This window comes from Rhinopithecus roxellana, chromosome 17 (genome assembly GCF_007565055.1).
Source record: "Rhinopithecus roxellana isolate Shanxi Qingling chromosome 17, ASM756505v1, whole genome shotgun sequence".
In the NCBI taxonomy this organism is placed as follows: domain Eukaryota; kingdom Metazoa; phylum Chordata; class Mammalia; order Primates; family Cercopithecidae; genus Rhinopithecus; species Rhinopithecus roxellana.
The window spans coordinates 72,284,167-72,306,014 of NC_044565.1; the positions used below are offsets into that span (position 1 = coordinate 72,284,167).

General features: G+C 47.3%; 1 protein-coding gene and 1 pseudogene across 2 annotated transcripts in view; both read left to right on the forward strand.

Moving 5' to 3' along the window:
• The window catches only part of LBH (LBH regulator of WNT signaling pathway), a 28,555-nt gene extending 22,940 nt beyond the window's left edge, over positions 1 to 5,615 (forward strand). Inside the window, exon 3 of the mRNA XM_010384433.2 lies at positions 3,002 to 5,615. Coding sequence (XP_010382735.1) covers positions 3,002 to 3,190 — 189 coding nt within the window. The 3' untranslated portion in view covers positions 3,191 to 5,615. The remainder of the gene's footprint in view (positions 1 to 3,001) is intronic.
• On the forward strand, positions 4,773 to 5,615 carry LOC115892051 (annotated as a pseudogene). The gene has a single exon (XR_004054317.1). The product of XR_004054317.1 is annotated as an uncharacterized LOC115892051 (transcript).
• Positions 5,616 to 21,848: the final 16,233 nt, after the last annotated feature.

The following is a 21,848-nucleotide window of genomic DNA, read 5'->3' on the forward strand; positions in this document are numbered from 1 at the left end:
CAGCAAAAATTTCATCCATCATCATCATCATTAGATTTTTCTCCTTATTTTAATGAAAGACCTATTTCCAGCTTGAAATGAAATCCAATGTTTCCCACCCCCTCCTTCTCCTCCTCCTCCTCTTCCTATCCCTATCTTCCTCCTCCTCCTCCTTCTCTTCCTCTTCCTCCTCCTCCTCCCCCTTCTCCCCTTCCTCCTTTTGCTGGCTCTGCCCTGCTTGTCATGCCTTTTGCTTTTCCTTGGCCATCATAGTTAGAATTGGGTTTTCACTCTCCCAGCCCTGGCAATGTGGCCCTGGCACAGGCAGGCACAATCCTGGCACTGAGGTCAGAGGGTGGAGGCAGGGCCAGGCTCTGCACAGGGTAGGTGCCCCTCTCCTCTTGACAGCTTATGGTGCTGTCTTGGATCCTGAAGGTTTAGAACAAGCATCGGGACTGGGAAGCTCACCTCCTGGGCTGGGGCCCTGACTGACAGCTGCCTGGGCAGTCAAGGCCCAGAGTCTTGCTCTCCCTTCCTGCTCAGTTTTCCATCTGTGAAATGGGGCGGAGACCCAGCAGCAGCCTAATCCATTTTCCAGAAGGCTCGGGCACTGAGAACAGCAGATGTAGGTTTGAATCCTGGCTCTGCCATGTGACCTGCAGTGTCCCGGGTCTTACTATTCCTAGGGTGACAGTGAGCCCTGAACAAGGTGACGTCTGAAAGAGCTTTGTTACCTGTAGTGGACTTCCCTCCATCGGGGTCCCTCTCACCCACTCCCAGAGCTCATGCTTGGAGGGTGCCTTGTGTACTCACAGCCCATGGGAGGCTCTGACTTCACCCAAGAAATGAGGAAACCCCCAAAAAGCCCACGTGGCCACTCCTCGCTCGGCACATGTGTGTCCGGGCACAGCACCGTCCGAGGGCAGAACTTCTAGGCTGGCCAGGTCAGGAAGACAAAGCCCAGAGTTGGGGTCCTTGTCCCCCTGCCTCCGTGACCCACACTGGCCCAGTCTGTCCCTGGGCTTGTTTTCCTCCTGGCTGCCATTATGATACCTTTTATGAGCCTCGTTAAGTCTTTAATGATGCCTGCTTGTACAGCTGGCTTAAGGCTTAATCCCCAGCAATAGGCCTTATTGGATAAATGGTTAATAATCACTCGTCTGCAGGGATTGGGAAGGCTTCGTTGAGGCCTGTGATTCCTGGAAGCCCCACATGGCCTGTGATGTGGTGAGAGTGTGACTTGGCTGGGGCAGCACTGCTTGGGGCTGGGTTGCAGTAAGACCGGGCACCCTCAGAGCACCACAGAATTGGGAACGCCTGAGTTTGTAAAAGGGCCTTTCTTCCTTGTCCTGGTAGTGGAGGACTCTTGTCTGCTGCCATGGGCCTGTCCCCATCTGGATCAAGGTGCAGGCAGGAGCAGGGAGCCCCCTAGATCTCTTCAAATGTGTCTCCACCCACTGAAAGCTTTGCTTTCCTTTCTTGCACCATGAACACACTGTATGACCTTGAGCAGGTCTCCTGACCCCTCTGGCGCCTTGGTTTGCTCATCTACCAAATGGAGAGGTGGGAAGAGATGGCCGTGAAGGTGCCAAGTGCCTGATTCTGTGAGCCCAGCGTCGCAGACAGAAGCTCCTCTCTCTAGCTCTGGGGTGTGTCACTGAGGGCTGTGAATGGCAGGGACCAGCAGCCCAGCAGATTAAGTACTTAAACTGCTGGGCAAAGAATTGGGTCAGCTGTAGTCACAGGGCAGTGTGTGCAAAGGGAATCCGCAGAGCCAGATTTGACCCTGATTTTATAGCCAGGTTTGGGGTTTCTGCCAGCTCTGGGCAGGACACAGAGTAGGCATGAAAAAACAAAGCCTGGTTGATGGGACTCTGGAAAAAGAAGTGGAGTCCTTCAGGTGTAGAGCTGGCAAGAAGCCAGGAATGTTCACAGGTGAAAAAGAAAGGATCTTTGGATTTTGTTTCCAGCCCACTTGTGACTGGGGGCCATGCCTTTCATCAGGATTTGGGTTTGACTTTACAGTTGGCAATGGGATCAGGACCCATCTACTTGAGGGACAGGCTGGTGTTGGGGCAGGGGAATTGAACAGACCCAGTTTTTGTTTTTGTTTTTATTTTGAGATGGAGTCTTGCTCAGTCGCCCAGGCTGCAGTGCAGTGGCGTGATCTCAGCTCACTACAAGCTCCGCCTCCCGGGTTCATGCCATTCTCCTGCCTCAGCCTCCTGAGCAGCTGGGACTACAGGCGCCCGCTACCACACCCGGCTAATTTTTTTTTTTTGTATTTTTAGTAGTTCACCATGTTAGGGTTTTCACCGTGTTAGCCAGGATGATCTTGATCTCCTGACTTCTTGATCCGCTCACCTCGGCCTCCCAAAGTGCTGGGATTACAGTTGTGAGCCACCGTGCGCAGCGCAGACCCAGTTTTCAATCTCATCCCACCCCTCACTCATTTCTAGGCTGTCTAATCTTGGACCACCTACTCTTCCAAGCCTGAGATTCTTTAAGCTAGCATTAGCAACACGTATTTTTCAGTATGACTGTGTGGCTTGGAAGTGATACATGTATAGCACCTGGTAGCCTGCTCACTTAGTGCCAATAATTATTCCGGGAGGTACTTAATGCTGTGGCACCTGTTGTATTCTTTGCACTGCTGGCGTAAAATACTTCCTGCAGAGAGAGACCAGACTTACTGTGGATATCATGGTTTGGGATTATTTTATCTGAAAATAAAATACAGAGTCCAAACAGAGTCACATCAACCTTTAAACTCAGTGGCACTGCCCCCAAACTTTCAGCTTCAGGATTAGAATCAGAGTCTCACTGAGGGACAGTTTCCTATGTTGCCCCAGAATATTCTCCCGTGGCTCCCGCCTTATATACCCCACAGCCTCCCAAGTGCAAAGCACAGTCCCTGGCCTACGGCATGCACCCAGTATGCCACACGGATGTGCAAAGAAGGAATGGAATTTCTCTTTTCAAATATCTACATGACCAGGCACCTGCTCTGCTTTTCTTTCAGATCTTCCCAGACCCATCAGACTTTGACCGCTGCTGCAAACTGAAGGACCGCCTCCCCTCCATAGTGGTGGAACCCACAGAAGGGGAGGTGGAGAGCGGGGAGCTCCGGTGGCCCCCTGAGGAGTTCCTGGTCCAGGAGGATGAGCAAGACAACTGCGAAGAGACAGCGAAAGAAAATAAAGAGCAGTAGAGTCCCTGTGGACTCCCATGGGTCATATCAGCCAGCATCTGTTCCTGAACTGTGTTTTTCCCATCATGACGGAAGAAGAGAGTGAGCCACAATCATTCTGAAAATGTCAAACGAGGCTTCTGTTTTGCAGCTGCAGATCACCGAGTTGGTTTTCTTTTCTTTTCTTGTCCTTTTTTTTTTTTTTTTTTGAAACTTGCCGAGCAGTGGAGCCCTCTGACAATTTGCAAGGCCCTCTGAGAAAGGAAGCTGCTTAGAGCCAGGGCGTTAGGGGGTGGGGGGAGCGAGTGCTGTTTTTGAGATCATTATCTGAACTCAGGCAGCCTAGTAGAGGCAGTGGTGGGATTCCAGTGGGTCTTGGTGGGTGGGAGGTGGGGCATGTGCAAAGCAAGCAAGGAACATTTGGGGTAAGAAAACAAACATGAGGCAAAATAAAAAAATACATGTTTTTAAGAAAACATTGAGCAGAGAACTGCAGCCAGGATGCGCTCAGCAGACATTCACTCTGGCTGCTGGTGCATCAGAAAACAAAGTCTTCATCTCTCTCTCCAGTTTCACCCACCCCACACTTCGCTTTCATTTCAGGTGTGTTGGTCTATGACAGGGAGGAGAGGAAAGGAGAGCAGGAGCCGTTGGCTGCCTGCAAAGCCAGCTGGAGGTGATGTGCAGGAAAGGAAAGGTCACCCCATTCTTCTCCATGGCCTGTCTGCTCCCAGCTGTGGTAGGCTCACATAGCCAAGGTGATCGGTTTTTCAGAGGCAGTGCTTTTCAGCTTTTCTCCCTGATATATCCATTTTGCTTCCCAGCACTTTTCAGGAGTAGTGAGAGCACTTCCTGCCCTTGTTGGAAGCCCCAGGGTGGACACTTGGCATGAAGGTCTCTCCCTCTGCTGCTGCCCTCCCAAGACTTGCTCCCAAGATGGAGTGGGTGTGCTCTCCCAGGCTGGCCCTTCCTCCTCCTCACCGCCACCTTCCCTGCCCCAGCCACAGCAGCCACGGGCACATGGGTCCCCAGCTCAGCTGTGGATTCCCGCCAGTCTGCCCAGCTGCAGTACTCACACCCATGGGGGCTCTTGGTCTGTTTTTCTTGTGGTTGCCAAGTGGAGAGCAGACGTGGCTTTTCCTGTGTCTCGTTGGGGAGGTGACTTGCATGGTGGGGACAAGGCTCTCGTGGCAGCCTTGGGATCGAGTTTGAGACTAAAGGATGCCATGAGGTCCCTGGCTTCTCCCCATGTTGTTCCTGGACAAGGGCAGAAGGGAGGCATGGCAAGGGACCTGCACTGTCCTTACTCAGCAGTGGTCCTCATCCCTCCCCACTTCCCACTGCTTCCTGCAAGGGCACCAGTTGTATGAGAAAGTTGGCCTTTGGACTTAGCATTTCTTATCGTAGCTAAGAGCCATCTGAAGCAGCAGGTTGCAGGACAAACACTTCAGTCCACCCGAGAGCAGTACCGTGTGGCCAAGAGGTGGACTCAGAGCCTTCTTTGAGCTAAACTCGGCCAACCAAGGCACGCAGCTTGTCCCCTCAGGTCTCCAGTCAGTCCAGGTTGACCCTCAGTTCTGGACATGTGTATATAGCTGTATTTAATACCTCAAGGTCATTGTGGCTCTGGGGATGCCGGGGCAGGAGGATGAGGGTGTGCTGTGGACACAGCAGTCCGCGGGATTCCGTTCTGGGAAGCCGATGGTCGCCGGCACCCCCTGCTTCCTCCCTCTGTTGTCTGCCTGTGTGACACACATCAATGGCAATAACTTCTTCCAACTCCTCGCAGAAGTGGGAGAGGCCTGCAGCCTGCACCGAGAGGGGCTTTCCTCTCTCTTGCTCCCCGCTTCGTTCTGTTTTGGCTGCAGAGAGTGGTTCATCCATACTCTCATTCCTTCGCCTCCCCTAGTGGACGGAGGCAGGGGTCTTGCCTTTTCAATTCCTGTGTTTTGGTGTCTTCCCTTATCTGCTACCCTGAATCACCTGTCCCGGTCTTGCTGTGTGACGGGAACGTGCTTGTAAACTGCGTAACAAATCTACTTTGTGTATGTGTCTGTTTATGGGGGTGGTTTATTCTTTTTGCTGGTCCCTAGACCACTTTGTATGACCGTTTGCAGTCTGAGCAGGCCAGGGGCTGACAGCTAATGTCAGGACCCTCAGCGGTGGAGCCTGCTGGGGGGACCCAGCTGCTCTTGGACAAGTGGCTGAGCTCCTATCTGGCCTCCTCTTTTTTTTTTTTTTTTTTTTCCAAGTAATTTGTGTGTATTTCTAACTGATTGTATTGAAAAAATTCTTAGTATTTCAGTAAAAATGCCTGTTGTGAGATGAACCTCCTGTAACTTCTATCTGTTCTTTTTTGAGGCTCAGGGAGAAACTAGCATTTTTTTTTTCCAAACTACTTTTTGTCACTGTGACAGTTGTAAATAAAGTTTGAAAATGCTTTCCACTCTGGTCTGGTTTCCTTTTTCCCTTCCTGTTCCGTTGGAATGGAGTGAGCTCAGGAGCAAGATGAAGTCCTGCAGGAGGCCGAGTTGAGGGAGTCCCAAGAGACGCTCCTTATGTAGTTCACCTGATGGCTTGTCCGGGGAGAATTCACTGGGGGGATTTAACCCACAGCCAAGGTGTAAACTACCCTTCTAAAGGAAGAAAAACCCAAGACATATCAGAAGGTCCTTCACAGAGGCTGGAGGGTGAGTGGGTGGGCATGTGGCAAGCACAGGCCATCATGTAAAGCATTTACCAAGCACCTACTGCTTGGCAGGCATTGGTAAGAGGTCAAGGTCACGAATGACAATGACCCTGGCTCTCATGGCACTGCCTTAGTGAAAAATTAAATGACGAATATGGTGCGTGCAAAGCAGGATCAAACTGGGATGCCCCGAGAGTGAACATCAATTGGGAGGGTCAGGAAGGTCTTTGGAAGCAGCGACAAGGAGAAGTTAACCAGGTACTAGGTGGCAGGGAGCAGAGGGGAGTTGGGGGAATTGGAAAAGGATTCCAACATGGAGAACAGCTTGGCAAGGGATTGGCAGATGGGGTGGGGTGGTGGAAGAGGAAAGCTTGCGAGAGGGCTACTCAGTACTGGCTAAGAGTTTAGATTTCATTCTAAGGGGAGGACCTAGCATGGTCTGCTTTACATTTTAATACCACCTGGCTCAATGGAGATGGGATAGGAGGGGGCAAGATGAAAACTTAGAGACCAGGCAGGAGGCTTTGTGGAGGTCAGAGTGAGAGAATGGTGGTTCATAGAAGGGATTCGGGGTCATTTTTCTAACCCAAGGCCCTTTTTGCCTTCACCCAGCCCTCTTCTGGGTTCCTTAACCTTGGTAAATATAGAAAATCCAGTGGTTTGTGCTGAAGGTGTCCGCCAGGATTTACAGAATAATGACCCAATTTAACATTAGCCTTAGTGAAACAACTAGATCAACAGATCTGCTGCCCCAAGGATAACTGGCAGGACTTTACCCTCCTCATATGGATTGCCCCTTTATTTTTCTCCAGCAGCCTGAAGATGGAATTTATTAGAATGCAGGCTCCTTGAACACACCCCTGCAGAAAACTGTATTTGCAGATGACATCATCTATGTAGGAAATCCTATGAAATCTACACAAAAAAAGCCACTAGAACTAATAAATTTGAGTTTAGCATGGTTGCAGGATCAAAGTTCAATATTCAAAAATTGACTGTTTCTATATATTGGTAACAACGACAAAAAAAAAAAAAAGAAAAACCAAACACTGCATGTTCTCACTCCTAAGCAGGAGCTGAACAATGAGAACACAGGGACACAGGGAGGGCCTGTCGGGGGGTGGCGGGCAAGGAGAGGGAGAGCATTAGGACAAATACCTAATGCATGCAGGGCTTGAAACCTAGATGATGGGTTGCAGGTGCAGCAAACCACCATGGCACATGTATACCTATGTAACAAACCACATTCTGCACATGTATCCCAGGACTTAAAAAAAATAAAAAAATAGATAACAGAACATTGACATTTAACATGCAATTTACATTAGCATCAAAAATATAAACTATTTAGGAGTAACTCTGATGCAAGATATGCAAACCCTCCAAAACAATGAAAACTACAAAACACTGCTGAGAGAAATCGAATCCCTACATAAATGAAAGCACTACCATGTTCATGGATCTGAAGACTCAATGTTAAAATGTCAGTTCTCTCCAAATTGATCTATAGACTCAACACAATTGAAACCTCAGCAAGCTGTTTTGTAGACATTGATGATCTGATTCTGAAACTCATATGGAGATGGAAAGAACCCAGACTAGCCAAAACAACTTTGAAAAAGGAAAATGAAGTTGGAGGACTCTCAGTTCTCAGTTTCAAAAACTTAATACAAAGCTATAGTCATCAAAACAGTGTGGTGTTGGCATCAAGATTGACAAATAGATCCGTGAAACAGAGTAGAGTCCAGAAATAGACCCACAGATGTGTGGTTGACAGATTTTTCACAAAGGTGCCAAGGCAGCTCAGTGGAGGGAGGGAAGTCTTTTCAACAAATGATGCTGGAACAATTGGATATCCATAGGAAAATAGCCCCTGGTGCTGCAAGATGAGTCTTCACTTCTGTCTCCCACTGTCTCCATGTGACTTTTAAACAAAATAATTATTTGTTTGGAAAAAAGTTTCATCATTCTTTTTCATGGTTAGCCAGTTGCTTCAATACCCTCCTGCTTCACCCCAAGTTGCCTCCTTTTCCCTGAAGGAGAAGGATTGGGTGGCACCTGGCTGACTTTGCTATGTTATTCGAGTTGTCTTGCATTTGAGTCCTGTGCAGCCCCTCCATAGGTGCTGTGGGGCCATTTTCTTAATGTCTAGGATCCTCAGTGTTCTTGTCTGTAAAATGGAGATAAGACTAATACCTCCTGCATAGGGGTGTGCAGATTGAGCACCCTGTAGGTGCTTCACAAGTCAGGATGTTTTCTTTCTCTCTTTTGAGGGTCTAGTGGCTAAGGAACTAACCTCTGCCTTCTCTCTCCTGCTTTTTGCTTTGGGTCCTTTGTGGACACTAGATACAAATGGAGCTTCAAAGTGAAGACAAGATTCAGCTCCTTCAGTCTGCCTCCTTTTTTTCATCACCTTGAGAGGGGAAAGGCAAGGAGAAGAGAACTGTAATGCCTCTGCCCACCAAAGATTGGAGAGGGAAGGGGGGAAGGTCTCTCATCAGGGTGGGTCTATAGCTCTGCCTGACTCCTCTTTAAAGAGAGGATCCTTGGGCAGAAAGCTGTTTGAAATGACAGTTGAGCTTCGAGTCGATTGGGAAGAGATTCCAGGTGAGGAGACAGCAAGTGCAAAGGCCCTGGGGTAGAGATTGTCTCCATCTTTTTGAGGAATGTCTATGAAGCTAGAATGTCTGGAGTAGAGAAAAAGAGAAAGATGAGAGCAAACACCACAGAGCAGTGCCTCATGGGTCCTCATGAAGGTGAGTTTCAGAATCACTGGTGCCCATTGTGAGAAGCCTTCAGGGAAGGACGCAGGCTCACCAGGCATCCCAGCCCCTGAAATCCACTGGTCAGCCCACTTAAAGTTGCCCAACTGGTGGCCTATGGCAGTCGATGTTGATGGACCTGAGGCCCTGTCATATCCGGAAAGGTCTTCTGGATCATCAGAGGAGGATTAAATTAGGTAGAATTCAGTCTGTGCATCTGTCCTTAAATTACTGAAGGGTGATTGTTGCTAAGAGCATTGGCTCTGAGATCAGGCCCCTGGATCTGTAGTTCAGCCCTTCCTCTTACTAGTTGTGTGACCTTGAGCAAGTTGCTTTTCTTCTGTATGCCTCACTTTCCTCATTTGTAAAACAAGTACCTAACTCATAGGGTTGTGGTGACACCTAAATGCATATTACAAGTAACATGCTTGGAACTTTGCTAGACACATAGTAAGTGCTCAAGAAATGTTAGCCATTGTGAGGCCAGGCACAATGGCTCATGCCTTTAATCACAGCACTTTGGGAGACCGAGCCGGGAGGATCACCTGAGGTTGGGAGTTCGAGACAAGCCCAACCAACATGGAGAAACCTCATCTACTAAAAATACAAAATTAGCCAGGCATGGTGCTGCATGCCTGTAATCCCAGCTACTCGGGAGGCTGAAGCAGGAGAATCACTTGAACCCAGAAGGCGGAGGTTGTGGTGAGCTGAGATCATGCCATTGTACTCCAGCCTGGGCAACAAGAATGAAACTCCATCTCAAAAAATAAAAAATAAAAAACAGAAAAGAAAAAGAAATGTTAGCCCATTGCGGTAGACAGAATAATGTCTTCCACCCCCACAGATGTCCATGTCCTAATCTGAAGAACTGTGAATATGTAGTGTTAATTGGCAAAGGGGAACGAAGGTTGCTAATCAGCTGACCTTGGCTTAGGGAGCTCCTGGATTATCTTTGAGCCCAATGTAATCACAAAGGTCCCCATAACGAAAAAGGGGGGCAGGAGAGTGAGTCAGAGAGATGTCAAGATGAAATGCTGTTGGTTTTGAAGACAGAGAAAGAGACTGCCAGTCAAGGAATGCAGGCACCTATAGAAGCAGGAAAGGGCAAGGCCATGATTCTGCCTAGAGCCTCCAGAGGAATGGGGCCCTGCCAACACTTTGATTTTTATCCTAGTGACAGCTATTTTGGACTTCTGACCTCCAGAACTGTAAGATAATAAATTTGTTGTAAACCACAAGGTTTGTGGTAATTTGCTAACAGCTACAATAGGAAACAAATTCAGCCTTTATCATCATAACCGTGATAATGATGATGATAGACTTTTTCCGCATGGCCTCAGAGAACAGGGATGAGGGAATGAATGGAAGGGGTTGCAGGCAGGCTGAGGCCACCATCCAGCAGCTGGAGCCCACACCTTCCCATAAGGCTCAGTCTTCTCTCAGTGCCAGTAGCTAGAGGTATCTGTCAGATGGAGGGGACCGTGACTGACCTATGACTAGATAAATTTGAGGCTATAGATCCTTTATTTTAGAATTTCAAAAATTAGTGATTTGTGTGTGATATGATCATCAGTCTAGTCTTGGAATCAGAATATTCATTAGACTACTCCCTTCTCTCTGTTTACCTGGATAGAAGGTCCTACTTTGACATGCAATTCATTTGCAGTACTTCCTTTGCCATTTTCAGTCAGAAAACTGTGAATTCACACTTTTCTATTACTGGCGGCTGCCAAGTACAGAGTACTGGTTTACCTCCATTTCTTCTAATTCTCATCACACTTCTTGCAAAGTGTGGGTTTTCATATACATAATGTTTTCGTTTTTGCACAAAGTACATTTAGCAATGATGGAAATTATAAAAGATGGTGAAATTTAGGGACTTCATCTTTCAAATCCCATCATGGTAACATATCAGTTATTTGCATTTTGGTTTCCTTCCAGTCACTGTTCCCGCATACTTACCAGAATGTGCTCAACGAGTATAACTTTTTCCTACAAAGTGGACGTTTTTAATGTTACTTTATAGACGAGGAAGCTGAGGTCAGAGGACTTCAAAATATACACTGATTTTGGAAAAGAGTAGAATTAGAACAAATGGTGTGCTGGTAAAATGTGTAACAACCAGCTCTCTGAAATTTAAAAAAAAAAAAAAAAAAAAAAAAAAAAAAAAAAAGCCCTGATTTGTACTGTTTGCCAATTTCCATGGTTTAAAGCTCCCACCATGGTTGATTTTGTGGGACTGGGATGAGATGGGAGCCAATGCAAGCCTATAGCAGCACACCTCTAGAATCCCTGATCCTCCACTTCTATGCTAGAAGAACATGGGCTCAGCCTGCCTGAACCTCAGTCTCCTTTTCAATAAGATGGATATCACTCAAAAACCAGGACAGTGCCTAGTTCACAAGGACTCAATAAACTCTAGTGCCCTTCATCCATTTGGAAAAGAGAAATCATTCTGAAAAGTTATCTTGCACAGTATTTTTCAAGCTAAATCATGACTCATTATGGGGTTGTGAAAGTAATCTATTTGTGGGCTGCAACCAGAATTTTTTTAAAAAGAAAGAAAACAAACAGAAAGGATGACAATAGAAAAGGAAAAATCAGAGTACGGCAGATATAGGAGGAATAAATGTTATTCCCTGATTTTTGTTTTGTTTCATCCCTACATGTGGATGAGTGTGTGTACTTGGTCATGAAAAAAAATACTTTTCTTTCTGCGGGTCACAGTCAAAACAGTTTGAGAGCCACTGATCTGGGGAATCTGGCTTTCTAGAAAGCAGTACTTTTACTTAGTAAAGTCATGGCAGTGTGAGACAGGCAACTAGGAAAAGTAGCTTAATACACCTCTCTGCAAAGGAAAGGGGGCTGGCGCGCCCAAGGGTGGAGACTGTGTGGTCAGTGTGTAGGGGACAAGCCTGGGAAGGCCACTATGTCCTTGGTCTCCTCCAAGGTCAGGATTACACTCTGGGTAGCCTTCAAATTGCTGCTGAGCCCTGGAGGAGGGAGGGAACTGTGCATGGGGAAGGAGGCGGAAGCTACACAGGAAACCCTCACTGCATGTTTGTCGCTGCTGGCACCCACTGCAGCAGCTACCAGACAACCAACGATAGCGACATCAGGTAAAAAACGACCCACGGGGTCCCAGCCCTGCCGTGCAGGGGCAAGGGCATGCCATCTAGAGGGCTGAAGTGTCACCAGGCTACAGCTGGGGTCATGTTGCCTGGCGCCGTGCTGTGCCTTGATTTCCTGATTGCTAATTAGAGGGCACTTTTCCTGCCCAAGGTCACTTGGGCTGGCGCCAGCCATGGGGCCACTTGCCTGCAGAGTTTTTCCTCCCCTGATCTCTTGCACAAGGTGGTACTTTAAAAAAATCACTCATGCCAAGACCTTCAGGTCTGAACGAACCACCTCTCCCAGGGGGACTCTCATCTTAAAACAAGGCCCCAGCAGTTCTTACCCAAAGGATTGTCCCAGGCAGGGGCTGTGCAGAAAGCCCCAGCAGCCCTATAAGCCTCTCCTTTGGCTACGGTAGGCTATGACCCCAGACCCCGTGCTGACCCAAAAGCACTTCCCGCTGTTCTCCAAACCTTTCTTTCCAGACCAAAGAGACAGGCTCCCCATGGTTCCCGATCCCTGCCAGCTGGCACATCCTCCCACACACCAATGAATGGTGTGGAAGGCAGAGCTACATCAGACGTTACCGTATTAGGCCATTCTTGCATTGCTCTAAAGAAATACCTGAGACTGGATAATTTATAAAGCAATGAGATTTTAATTGGCTCACAGTTCTGCAGGCTGTACAGGCATGGTGCTGGCATCTGCTTGACTTCTGTGGAGACCTCAGGGAGCTTTCGCTCATGGCAGAAGGCAAAGCAGAAGCTTGCGCGCCACGTGGTGAAAGAGAAGCAAGAGAAAGCAAGGGGATGGGAGAGGTGTCACACACTTAAACAACCTGATCTTGCAAGAACTCACTCACTATGGCGAGGATAGCACCAAACCATTAGGGATCCACCCCTGTGACCTCCCAGTAGGCCCCACCTCCAACACCGGGGATTATATTTCAACAGGAGATTTGGGTGGGGACAAATATCCAACTCTATCATTTACTTGACTACAACAAAGCGTATTGAGGATTAGCAGCTGGCTCTGACACATAGAAACTAGGGTCCCCTGTTTGCTTCTGACCTCACAGTTTGCTGGTTAATCATCTAGTTTCAGCCTGGTTCTTAACGTCCCTTACCTATCCTAAGAGCACCCACATCCCTCAAGGATGAACAGTATTCACAAGGACTTTCCACTCGACAGTTTACAAAGCACAGTTCTTATCTTCCATCTACCTACACAGCATTTCTTAACCTGGGGTTCCTAGAATTCAGGGGTGCATGTGACATTGGATAGGACAAAAAAATTGCATCTCTATTTTAGTTAACTACTAAGTGAAATTCAGCATTTCCTGTTTGTAGGAATGCAGGCAACAAACCTCAGTGGTGTCCGCAGCACCTGCAATTTGTCACTAATAACAAATCACAGGTGCTTTCTTTTTCACAGTACACTTGTTGCAGGTATCATGAAATGACATTTGTAGTCATGGCTACCTCAAAATTATAGCTGCTACTGGATCTCATTAGGTAAAGCTTTAATAAAGAAGGATATTTCTGACTTTTTTTTTTTTTACAAATGCGTTTCTAAAATTTTTTTGATGGCTATATCTCAGCATACTTTATTTTCTTTGCAACTCTCTGTATTTTGTGTTATGCATTTAAAGCATTATTCTGAGAAGGGAATTAAAACTTCTTCAAGCTGCCAAAAAGATCCTCAGCACAAAAAAGATTAAGATTAAATTCCCCAAGAAGATGGTGCTCCAGCCCTGAGTAGAACTACAGTAGTGTGCAAAACCAAGGAAAATTCACTCTTACCCCTAAAGGGCTCAAAGCCAGATAGAAATATCCAGAAGCAAAGAAACAACTGCACACTAGCCTAATGGGTGCTGTGAAGGCAGAGACTGTATGGGCAGACGGCATGGCTGGGAAAGCCTGGGAGGGCTGGAGTGGGATCTGAAGGGCGGAGAAACAGGGGGCCACTGCCTCGTTTCAGACCCTTGGCGGATTCACAGCCTACTCCTGGCCAGAGAGGAGAGAGCCCATGCACCTACACCGACATGGGCTGCTCCGGAACAGCTTGGTGGCCCTGGGTGGGAGTGGCTTCTTCCCCCCCCCCCCCAACCCCGGCCTGCTCCATTCCCTCCCTAGCAATCCAAATGCCACCCACAGCCCTGGGCCTGGGAGCAGGGGCATGTCCCCGTTTACCTTGGCCTAGCGGTTTCAAGGGACACAGAAATTTTAGTGCTAAGAAGGGGGAAAGTCCCAGGGCAAACGGGTACAATTGGTCCAAACCCCACCCTTTTCACCTAGTACTAATTCAACTGCCTGGAATTTGGGTCAAGTTAGTCCCATAGCACCTTCTCTATTTGAGTTTCCATTTCTGTTCCCATCTGTCTCTCTCTGGCTGTCACTCTCTCACCTTCTACCCAATTTCTGTGTTAGCTCCCAAGCTTACCAATGTCCCCAGCTCCTGCCTCCCAGCACTTGTGAGAGACAGGCAGGACTAGCTGGATTTCCTAGGCCAACTAAGAATCCCTAAGCCTAGCTGGGAAGGTGACCACATCCACCTGTAAACACAGGGCTTGCAACTTAGTTCACTCCTGACCAATCAGGTAGTAAAGAGCGCTCATTAAAATGCTAATTAGGCAAAAACAGGAGGTAAAGAAATCACCAATCATCTATCGCCTGAGAACATAGCAGAGGGGACAATGATCGGGATATAAACCCAGGCATTCCAGCTGGCAACAGTGACCAATCAAGCTGAACACTAGTCACTGGGTTCCACGGTACTCTTCTGTGACCCACAGCTTCTAATGGAGCTATAACACTCACTGCATGGCCCAAGATTCCATTCCTTGGAATCTGTGAGGCCAAGAACCCCAGGTCAGAGAACACGAGGCTTGCCACCATCTTGGAAGTGGCCCACCGCCATCTTGGAAGTAGCCCACCACCATCTTTGGAGCTCTAGGAGCAAGGACACTCCCTCCGCTCCCCGCCTACACTCTGAGGACCTGGCTTTCTCCTGGGGGCCTGTTGAGCACTACTCATTCTTTGTTGATAATTGAAGTATAAATTACACAAAGTGCTCAATTGCGGGGGACTAGCTCAGCTAACATTTGTACACCCATAAAACCACTACCCAGGTCAAGACACAGAAGGCTATCACACCCCAGAAGGCTCCCTAGTATCCCTCGCTGTCAACCACTCCTCCAAAGAGTAACCACTGTTCTGTCCTTGTCACATAGCTGAGTCTGACCTTCATGTGAACGGAAGCAGGCCCCCATGCCCCTTAGGAGCGCATCCCACGGAAGCTGCGAATCATTCCACTTCAGCAGGATCAAGAAGCAGAATCGGGGCAGAAAAAGCAGGGGAAACAGGATGTTTGGGCTGGAGGAAATAAATAGCCTCACGCTTAAGTGAGGACACTGAGGACTCAGAGAAGGACAGTTCGTTGACTTGTTCCTTATTTGATCAGCATTAACTGGGTTCAAGAACACACAGCCAGTTGGGGGAGGCAAATTTAAGATTAGAACTCAGAATCCCAGGACAACCTCCTTCCTTTTATCTTCAAGGTGCCCTTGGAACAAAAACCAGGGCTGACTTGCCCTGGTTGGGAGGTTTTTGCCATTCTCCATTTCTTCTGCTTCTCCCCCTGCCAGATGCCCCTTAGGCCTGAGATGGCTACACAGGAGTGGTTCCCAATCCTCGTGTGCATTAAAATCACTGAGGAACTTTAGAAAAATCTCAGTGCCCAGGCCTCAGCCCAGACCAATGAAATCCCTATCTGTGGGAGTGAGACACAGGCATCCGTATTTTTAAAACTCTTCGGGTGATTTTGCTTTTCTCTACCAAATTTGTAAAGCAGAAGAGCTTCTCAAACTGCAGTGCACGTGACTCTTATAGGGCTCTGGTTAAAATGCAGATTCTGATTCAGCAGGTCTGGGTGGAGCCTGAAAGTGTGCATTCCTAGCAAGCTGCTGGGACTCCAATGCCTCTGCTCCACAAACCACACTTTGAGCCATAAAGCTACAGAGGCCTGCTGTCCCTTTCTTCCTGCACCCAATTCTTCTTCTTCATATAAATAGACTTTGCAATGATTTATTTTTCAGTTTGTCTGTTAAACATGCAGCTTCCACATCATCCGAATAATTATAGATGTACCCACCCTTCCTAGAAAGGGTATGATGATGTATCATGTGCCTTCTACATGTGAAATGTTGTCATCAACTGCTTTTAGGAGTTACAGCCCCTGTTCAATGATGAGGAACAGTAGCTCAGGGCCCCTGGTGTTAGTGGCAGTTCTTGCTGCAAGGCTCCAAGGCTCTTCTAAGTTATCTGCTCCTCCTCACCCAACGCTCTCTTTAAATTTGTGATTATCGAGCTTGTGAATCTGATTCATATTTTAGCTTGGAAGTCCAAACCTCACTTAGTTTTTAGTATACACTTAACTGAAAAAGATCTTTCCATTTTTTGTAATCTCTACCTCAGATCTCTTTTTCATTTCTGATTTCCCTAATTTCTTGCCCTGCCCAGTCCAATCTTCACCAAGACTTCCTTCCCCGAAGCCCTTCTATCTCTCACCACTGTTACTGTCCCACCCTTGGCTAGCCTCATCCCCGTACACCCAGACTGTGTCAGGGGTTCTCACTAAGTGGATTCGAGAGAGCAGTGCAGCTAGGACACCCTTACACAGCCCCAACGGAACCACCCCAGTCCTGGCTTACTTCTTTGTCCTTTGTGCAATGCCAGCAGTGAGATTTGGACTACAGGATCCTGTCCTGGGAGTCCCCACAGTAGTCTTAGGGTTGGTATTGCTGAATGCCACCACAGACAATTTCCCCACAGAGTGAAGGCTGTGCTCTGGCATTGCTGAGATGGTTAGTTTTGTGCATCAACTCGACTGGGCTAAGGAATGCCCAGGTAGTTGATAAAATACTATTTCTGGGTGTGTTTGCAAGGGTGTTTCTGGAAGAGATCAGCATTTGGATTGGTGAATTGGAGGACTGATGCCTTCCCCAGTGGAGGTCACATCATCCTATCCACTGAGGGCCCAAACAGAACAAAAAGGTGGAGTAAGGATTAATTCTTTCTCTCTGCCTGAGCTGGGACATCAAGCTTCCCCAACCCTTGGATACTGGTACTGCTGGTTCTCAGGCTTTCAGACTCAGACCCAGACTCTACACCTTCAGCCGCCTGGGTTTTAGGCCTTCAGACTTGAGCTGAAATATACCACTGAATTACGCCTGTTTCCATAGCTTGTAGATGGCAGATTGTGGGACTTTTGGGCTTCCATAACCGCATGAGCCAATTTTTACAATAATCTGCTCGTGTGTGTGTGTGTGTGTGTGTGTGTGTGTGTGTGTGTAAAATTGCCTCATTCATTCTGTTTCTCTGGAGAACTCAAATACAATTGTGATGCCAATCTAAGGAGCTGCACTCCTGTCCCCTCACCTACAGGAGGACAGACGCATCAATGACACACAGCTCCCAAGCCAGTTTTGCCTCTTGTCATTCCCTTGCAGGTCTGTTAACCAGCGCCCAGGTGATGGGTAGAGCAGGTTCACTGTGGCAGCCTGCATCTCTGCAGCTGGTGCCAAGGAACTACCTGTGGCTCTACCACATTGCCACAGCCAGGCATATAAGATCGTCCTCCTTACAGGGCCAGTAGGGCCAGCGAGGTCAGTCTCTGATGAGAGGCAGCCTCGTGTGGTAGTGAGATAACAGATTTTGGAAATAGACAGACCTGGGTTGAAGTCCCGATTCCCCCACCACCCACTATCTGACCACGTGACTTAATTCTTTGTGCTTCAGTTTCCTCATCTATAAACGGGGAGGAGGCAACGACTCATTAGGGGAATTATTGCAAAGATCAGGTATGGGTATGTATTCAGGTTTACCCCTTCTTTGCTATTTTGAGCATGACATGAATTGATGCCTGTGGAAAGGGTTCATTAGCACAGCACCCAGCCCATATGTGGTGAGAAGGTGCTCACCAGATATTGCCTTCTCTCCCTTTCTTGATGACCATCTTTCTGATGCCAAACAAATCACTTCTCTGCTCTAACCTTCATCCTAGGTAACAAAGGGACTGTCTGGTAGGGCAAAGGGTCAAGACAGAACTCACAAGTTTCCAGTTCTCCCTATGGCCACCCTTCCCAGACAGCCTCCTCTGACCTTTTGCATCCTGCACCTTTGCTAGAATTCCTGGGATCAAGAAACCTCCAACCTCAGGCTTGGAGCAGTTAACTCAGGTGCTGGGGGTGAGGGAGAGAAAAATGTTGGCATGTGAACTAGTTCACGATGACCCAGCTCACAAGCTGCATGGATAATCACTGTTTATCAACTCATTGGAAAAAATGACTACAATTACATTTCACACATCAACAAAAGGAAAAAATAAAGCTCCATTGGAATGTCTGAGTCATTCTTCAGAGCCTTTAAATTACCCATTCATTATGACCCTTCTCCTCATCACGTACCCTCCCTTGCAGGACCGGCGAGCTGCCATCTGCCCGATGCTTCCCAGCCTGGCCAAAAGACTCTGCAGACCAACCAAGACTCTGTTTGGGGTCTTACAGTAGACCACAAGGAGCTATTAAAGGGATCAGCAAGGCCTGGAGACTCTTTCTTTTAGGAGGAATTGTTTCAGACTCTGTTCTGAACTGTTGACTTGGGCCTGTCATTTACACACATATACCAAAGTCTGGCTGAGTGAGGAGGAATCATGGTCAACAAGGAGATTTTGCTGTCACTTGGGGCCAGCATTTTTGCACAGATGTAAAATAACAGCTTCATGGTCATAGTTTGTTCAAAAATGAATCACTTCATTTAGGAGAAGAGGTAGGAGGGTTCAGCGGTAACCCCTGACCCCTGCCCCACTGAAACACTGAAACTTTTCTGCCACCAGATGTGTGCGGTCCAGTATCTGGTTTGGCCAATCTAGATGTCCCCTGAAAACTGGCAATGATCGTATCTTAAATTCACAGGAACAGTGGTTTTAAAGCAGTTTGGGGGTCTTGCATCCCTTTGAGAATCTGATGGAAACTATGGATTTTCTCTCTGCAAATACCAACATAGGCTTACAAATTCCAGGGAGTCCACAGGCTCCTGTGAGAGGCAGGGCATCCCCAAAACCCAGCTTGCACTAGACAGACTTGTTACTGAAGAAACCCTGGAGTGAATTGTTTTGTGAAGGGTCCTTTGGTCCCAGGGATGCCCCCCTACCATGTCACCTCTTCTGTGTGTTTTTTAAGACTTCATCTTTGAAAGTAGGATTTGCTCAGTGGCAAAAGAGGTAGCTCAGACACTGAGGCCTACAGGTCCCTGTCCCAGGTCAAAATGAAGTTCCCTTTTCAGTTTATTCAGAGATCAGAACATTCTTTCCTAACCAGGAAACTGGATCAGGCCAACATCAGTACAAAGTGCACTGTCAGGGCCTGGTGGGTAACTTGGCCTCTTGTGGGTCACACCTTATGCTACCAACACCAGGACTATCTAAGATGTCTTGGCCAAAACCATAATCTCTGGGCCCCCAAAGGGAATGCCGTCAGACAGCAAGGAATGACAGGTTTCCAGGAAGTGTACGCCCTGTGCCACCCAGAGCTTCAAGAATCTTGGCTATCGTCCATTCATCAACTTGGTCATTAAATCTGTGGGCCATAGTGGGCGGTGAGCAACAGGTCTGGGCTGGAGAAGGCTGTGTTTACACAGCAGTTTTATGCCTGCCAATCTGTCTGTGAACTTTGGAAGACTCGTTCACCACTGCAATATGGTAATTGTCAATGGGGACAATAAGGATTTCTTACATCTGTGTGCCTTTTTCCCCTGTATAAAACGCTTATGCCGATACAGCATTCTCTTTTTTAATGTGGAAAATACACATAAAATTTACCATTTTAACTATTTTTAAGTCTAAAATCTGGTGACATTAAGTATATTCACAACCTTGTGCAACCATCACTCCATCCATTTCCAGAGCTTTTGCATTGTTCCGAACAGAAGCTCAATTACTTTCTGTCTCTCTGAATTTGCCTAACGTAGGTAACTCACATATGTGAAATCATACAATATTTGGACTTTCGTGTATGGTTCATTTCATTTAGTAGAATGTGTTTGGGCCTATTCATGTTGTGGCACGTATCAGAATTTCATTCCTCCCTATGGCTGAATAATATTCCGTTGTATGTAGAGACTACATTGCGTTTGTCTATTCATCTGTCAGTGGACATTTGGGTCATTTCCACCTTTTGGCTGTTGTGAATAATGCTGCCATGCACATTGGTGTCCAGATATCTGCCTGAGTTTCTACTTTTCATTCTTTAGAGTATATATCTACGAGTAGAATTGCTGGATCTTGTGGTAATTTTATTATATTTTCTTTTTTTTGTTGTTTTTTTGAGACGGAGTCTCGCTCTGTTGCCCAGGCTGGAGTGCAGTGGTGCAATCTTGGCTCACTGCAAGCTCCGCCTCCCGGGTTCACGCCATTCTCCTGCCTCAGCCTCCTGAGTAGCTGGGACTACAGGTGCCCACCACCACACCCGGCTAATTTTTTGTATTTTTAGTAGAGATGGGGTTTCACCGTGTTCGCCAGCATGGTCTCGATCTCCTGACCTCATGATCCGCCTGCCTTGGCCTCCCACAAGTACTGGGATCACAGGCGTGAGCCACTGTGCCTGGCCCAATTTTATTATATTTTCTTATTTATATTGTGATAAAGAACTCCTACTTTATTAGAACCGTTTTAAACATAAAGACATTGAAGCTCAGAAAAGTGCAGAAAATGAATTCTCTCAATGAAGTTTGCTAACTGAGAGATTCCTGTGCCCAGGGTTGGGACGAGGGCGAGGCAAGTGAAACACCTAGGGTGCAAACGACAGGAGGAGTCCCTCTCTCCCTCCCTTGCCTTGTTGAATTTGTCCTCCAGCTGCAGTAGCAGTGCCAGGCCCCGTGATAGTTTTAGAGCCTGTGAAAATGTTTTAATGTATTTTATAATCAGAAAAAAGAAATCGAATCTAGCTTGAATTCTTTGTCTCTATATCAATGCAGCTCTAAAATACAATTTTGTGTGTGTATGTATAGGTATTTTTTAGATAGAGGAATGAATCTACAAAGGCAAAAGTGCCTAGGGCCCCCAAAAGTCATAATGGTTTCTGCCCTGAAAATGAGCATCCTATGAAGAATGAGGTGCCCAGGGAACATGATTTAAGGAGGCTTTCATTTTTAGGTTCCTGCAAGTGCTGAGCCTGCACTGTCATGATCCCCAGAGTGAGTGCCTCCTTAAATGCTAGGAGCCAGGTGCCTGGTTTGCCTTACCCCAGGCCCAGCCCCATCTGCATCCTAATCAGGCTGGACTGCTACTCCTGGCACACTGAGCAAAATCATCCTGGGCCACAGATTCCTCCCTTGGCAGCATGCTGCGCATCTCTAAGGGAAAGAGGCTGGGGGAAGTTCAGTTTAGTCCTAAAAAGGCTAGGTGTTTGCCCATTGGGGCGCCCTGGAGAGGCCTCGGTGAACCCCTCCCCAATCAGCCTGTAGTAGTAACACTTACACCACTCATACCATCTCATCGAGTTTGCCACATCTGTAGTTTTTCTTATTTTACTAGAAAGTCCTATTTGTAGTCATTCCCAAAGCATTAGCTAATTCTGCAACCCATCAGGATCAGAGGAGGAAAGATTTCCTTTCTACAGGTCTCTCTCTAGATTCAGAATCCTTCTTATATTTTCATCCCTTCAGAGCACGCTGCTCACCGCCTCCTCATGCTTCTCTGCACCCACACACTTCACAGGGTGCAGTCCTTTTATATTCACTCCCGCAAGGAAATGGCATTTGGAGAAACAAGATATACTTTACTTATTAAATAGTTCATTCAGCAAATCTTCATAGAGTACCTACTAAATGCTCAGGCACTGGGATACAGACAGGCACACAGCAATCCAAAATCCCTGCCTTCGTGGAGCTTACATTCTAGTGGGGAGAGAGCAATACCAAAACATAAAGAAATAAGTGACAAGATTTATAATGGGCCTGATAGGGATAGGTAATGGAGAAATAAAGCAGAGGATAGGGGATGCTGGGTGGGGCTGGGAAGTGCAATTTTGGATCAGGTGGTCAGAGGAGGTCCCATG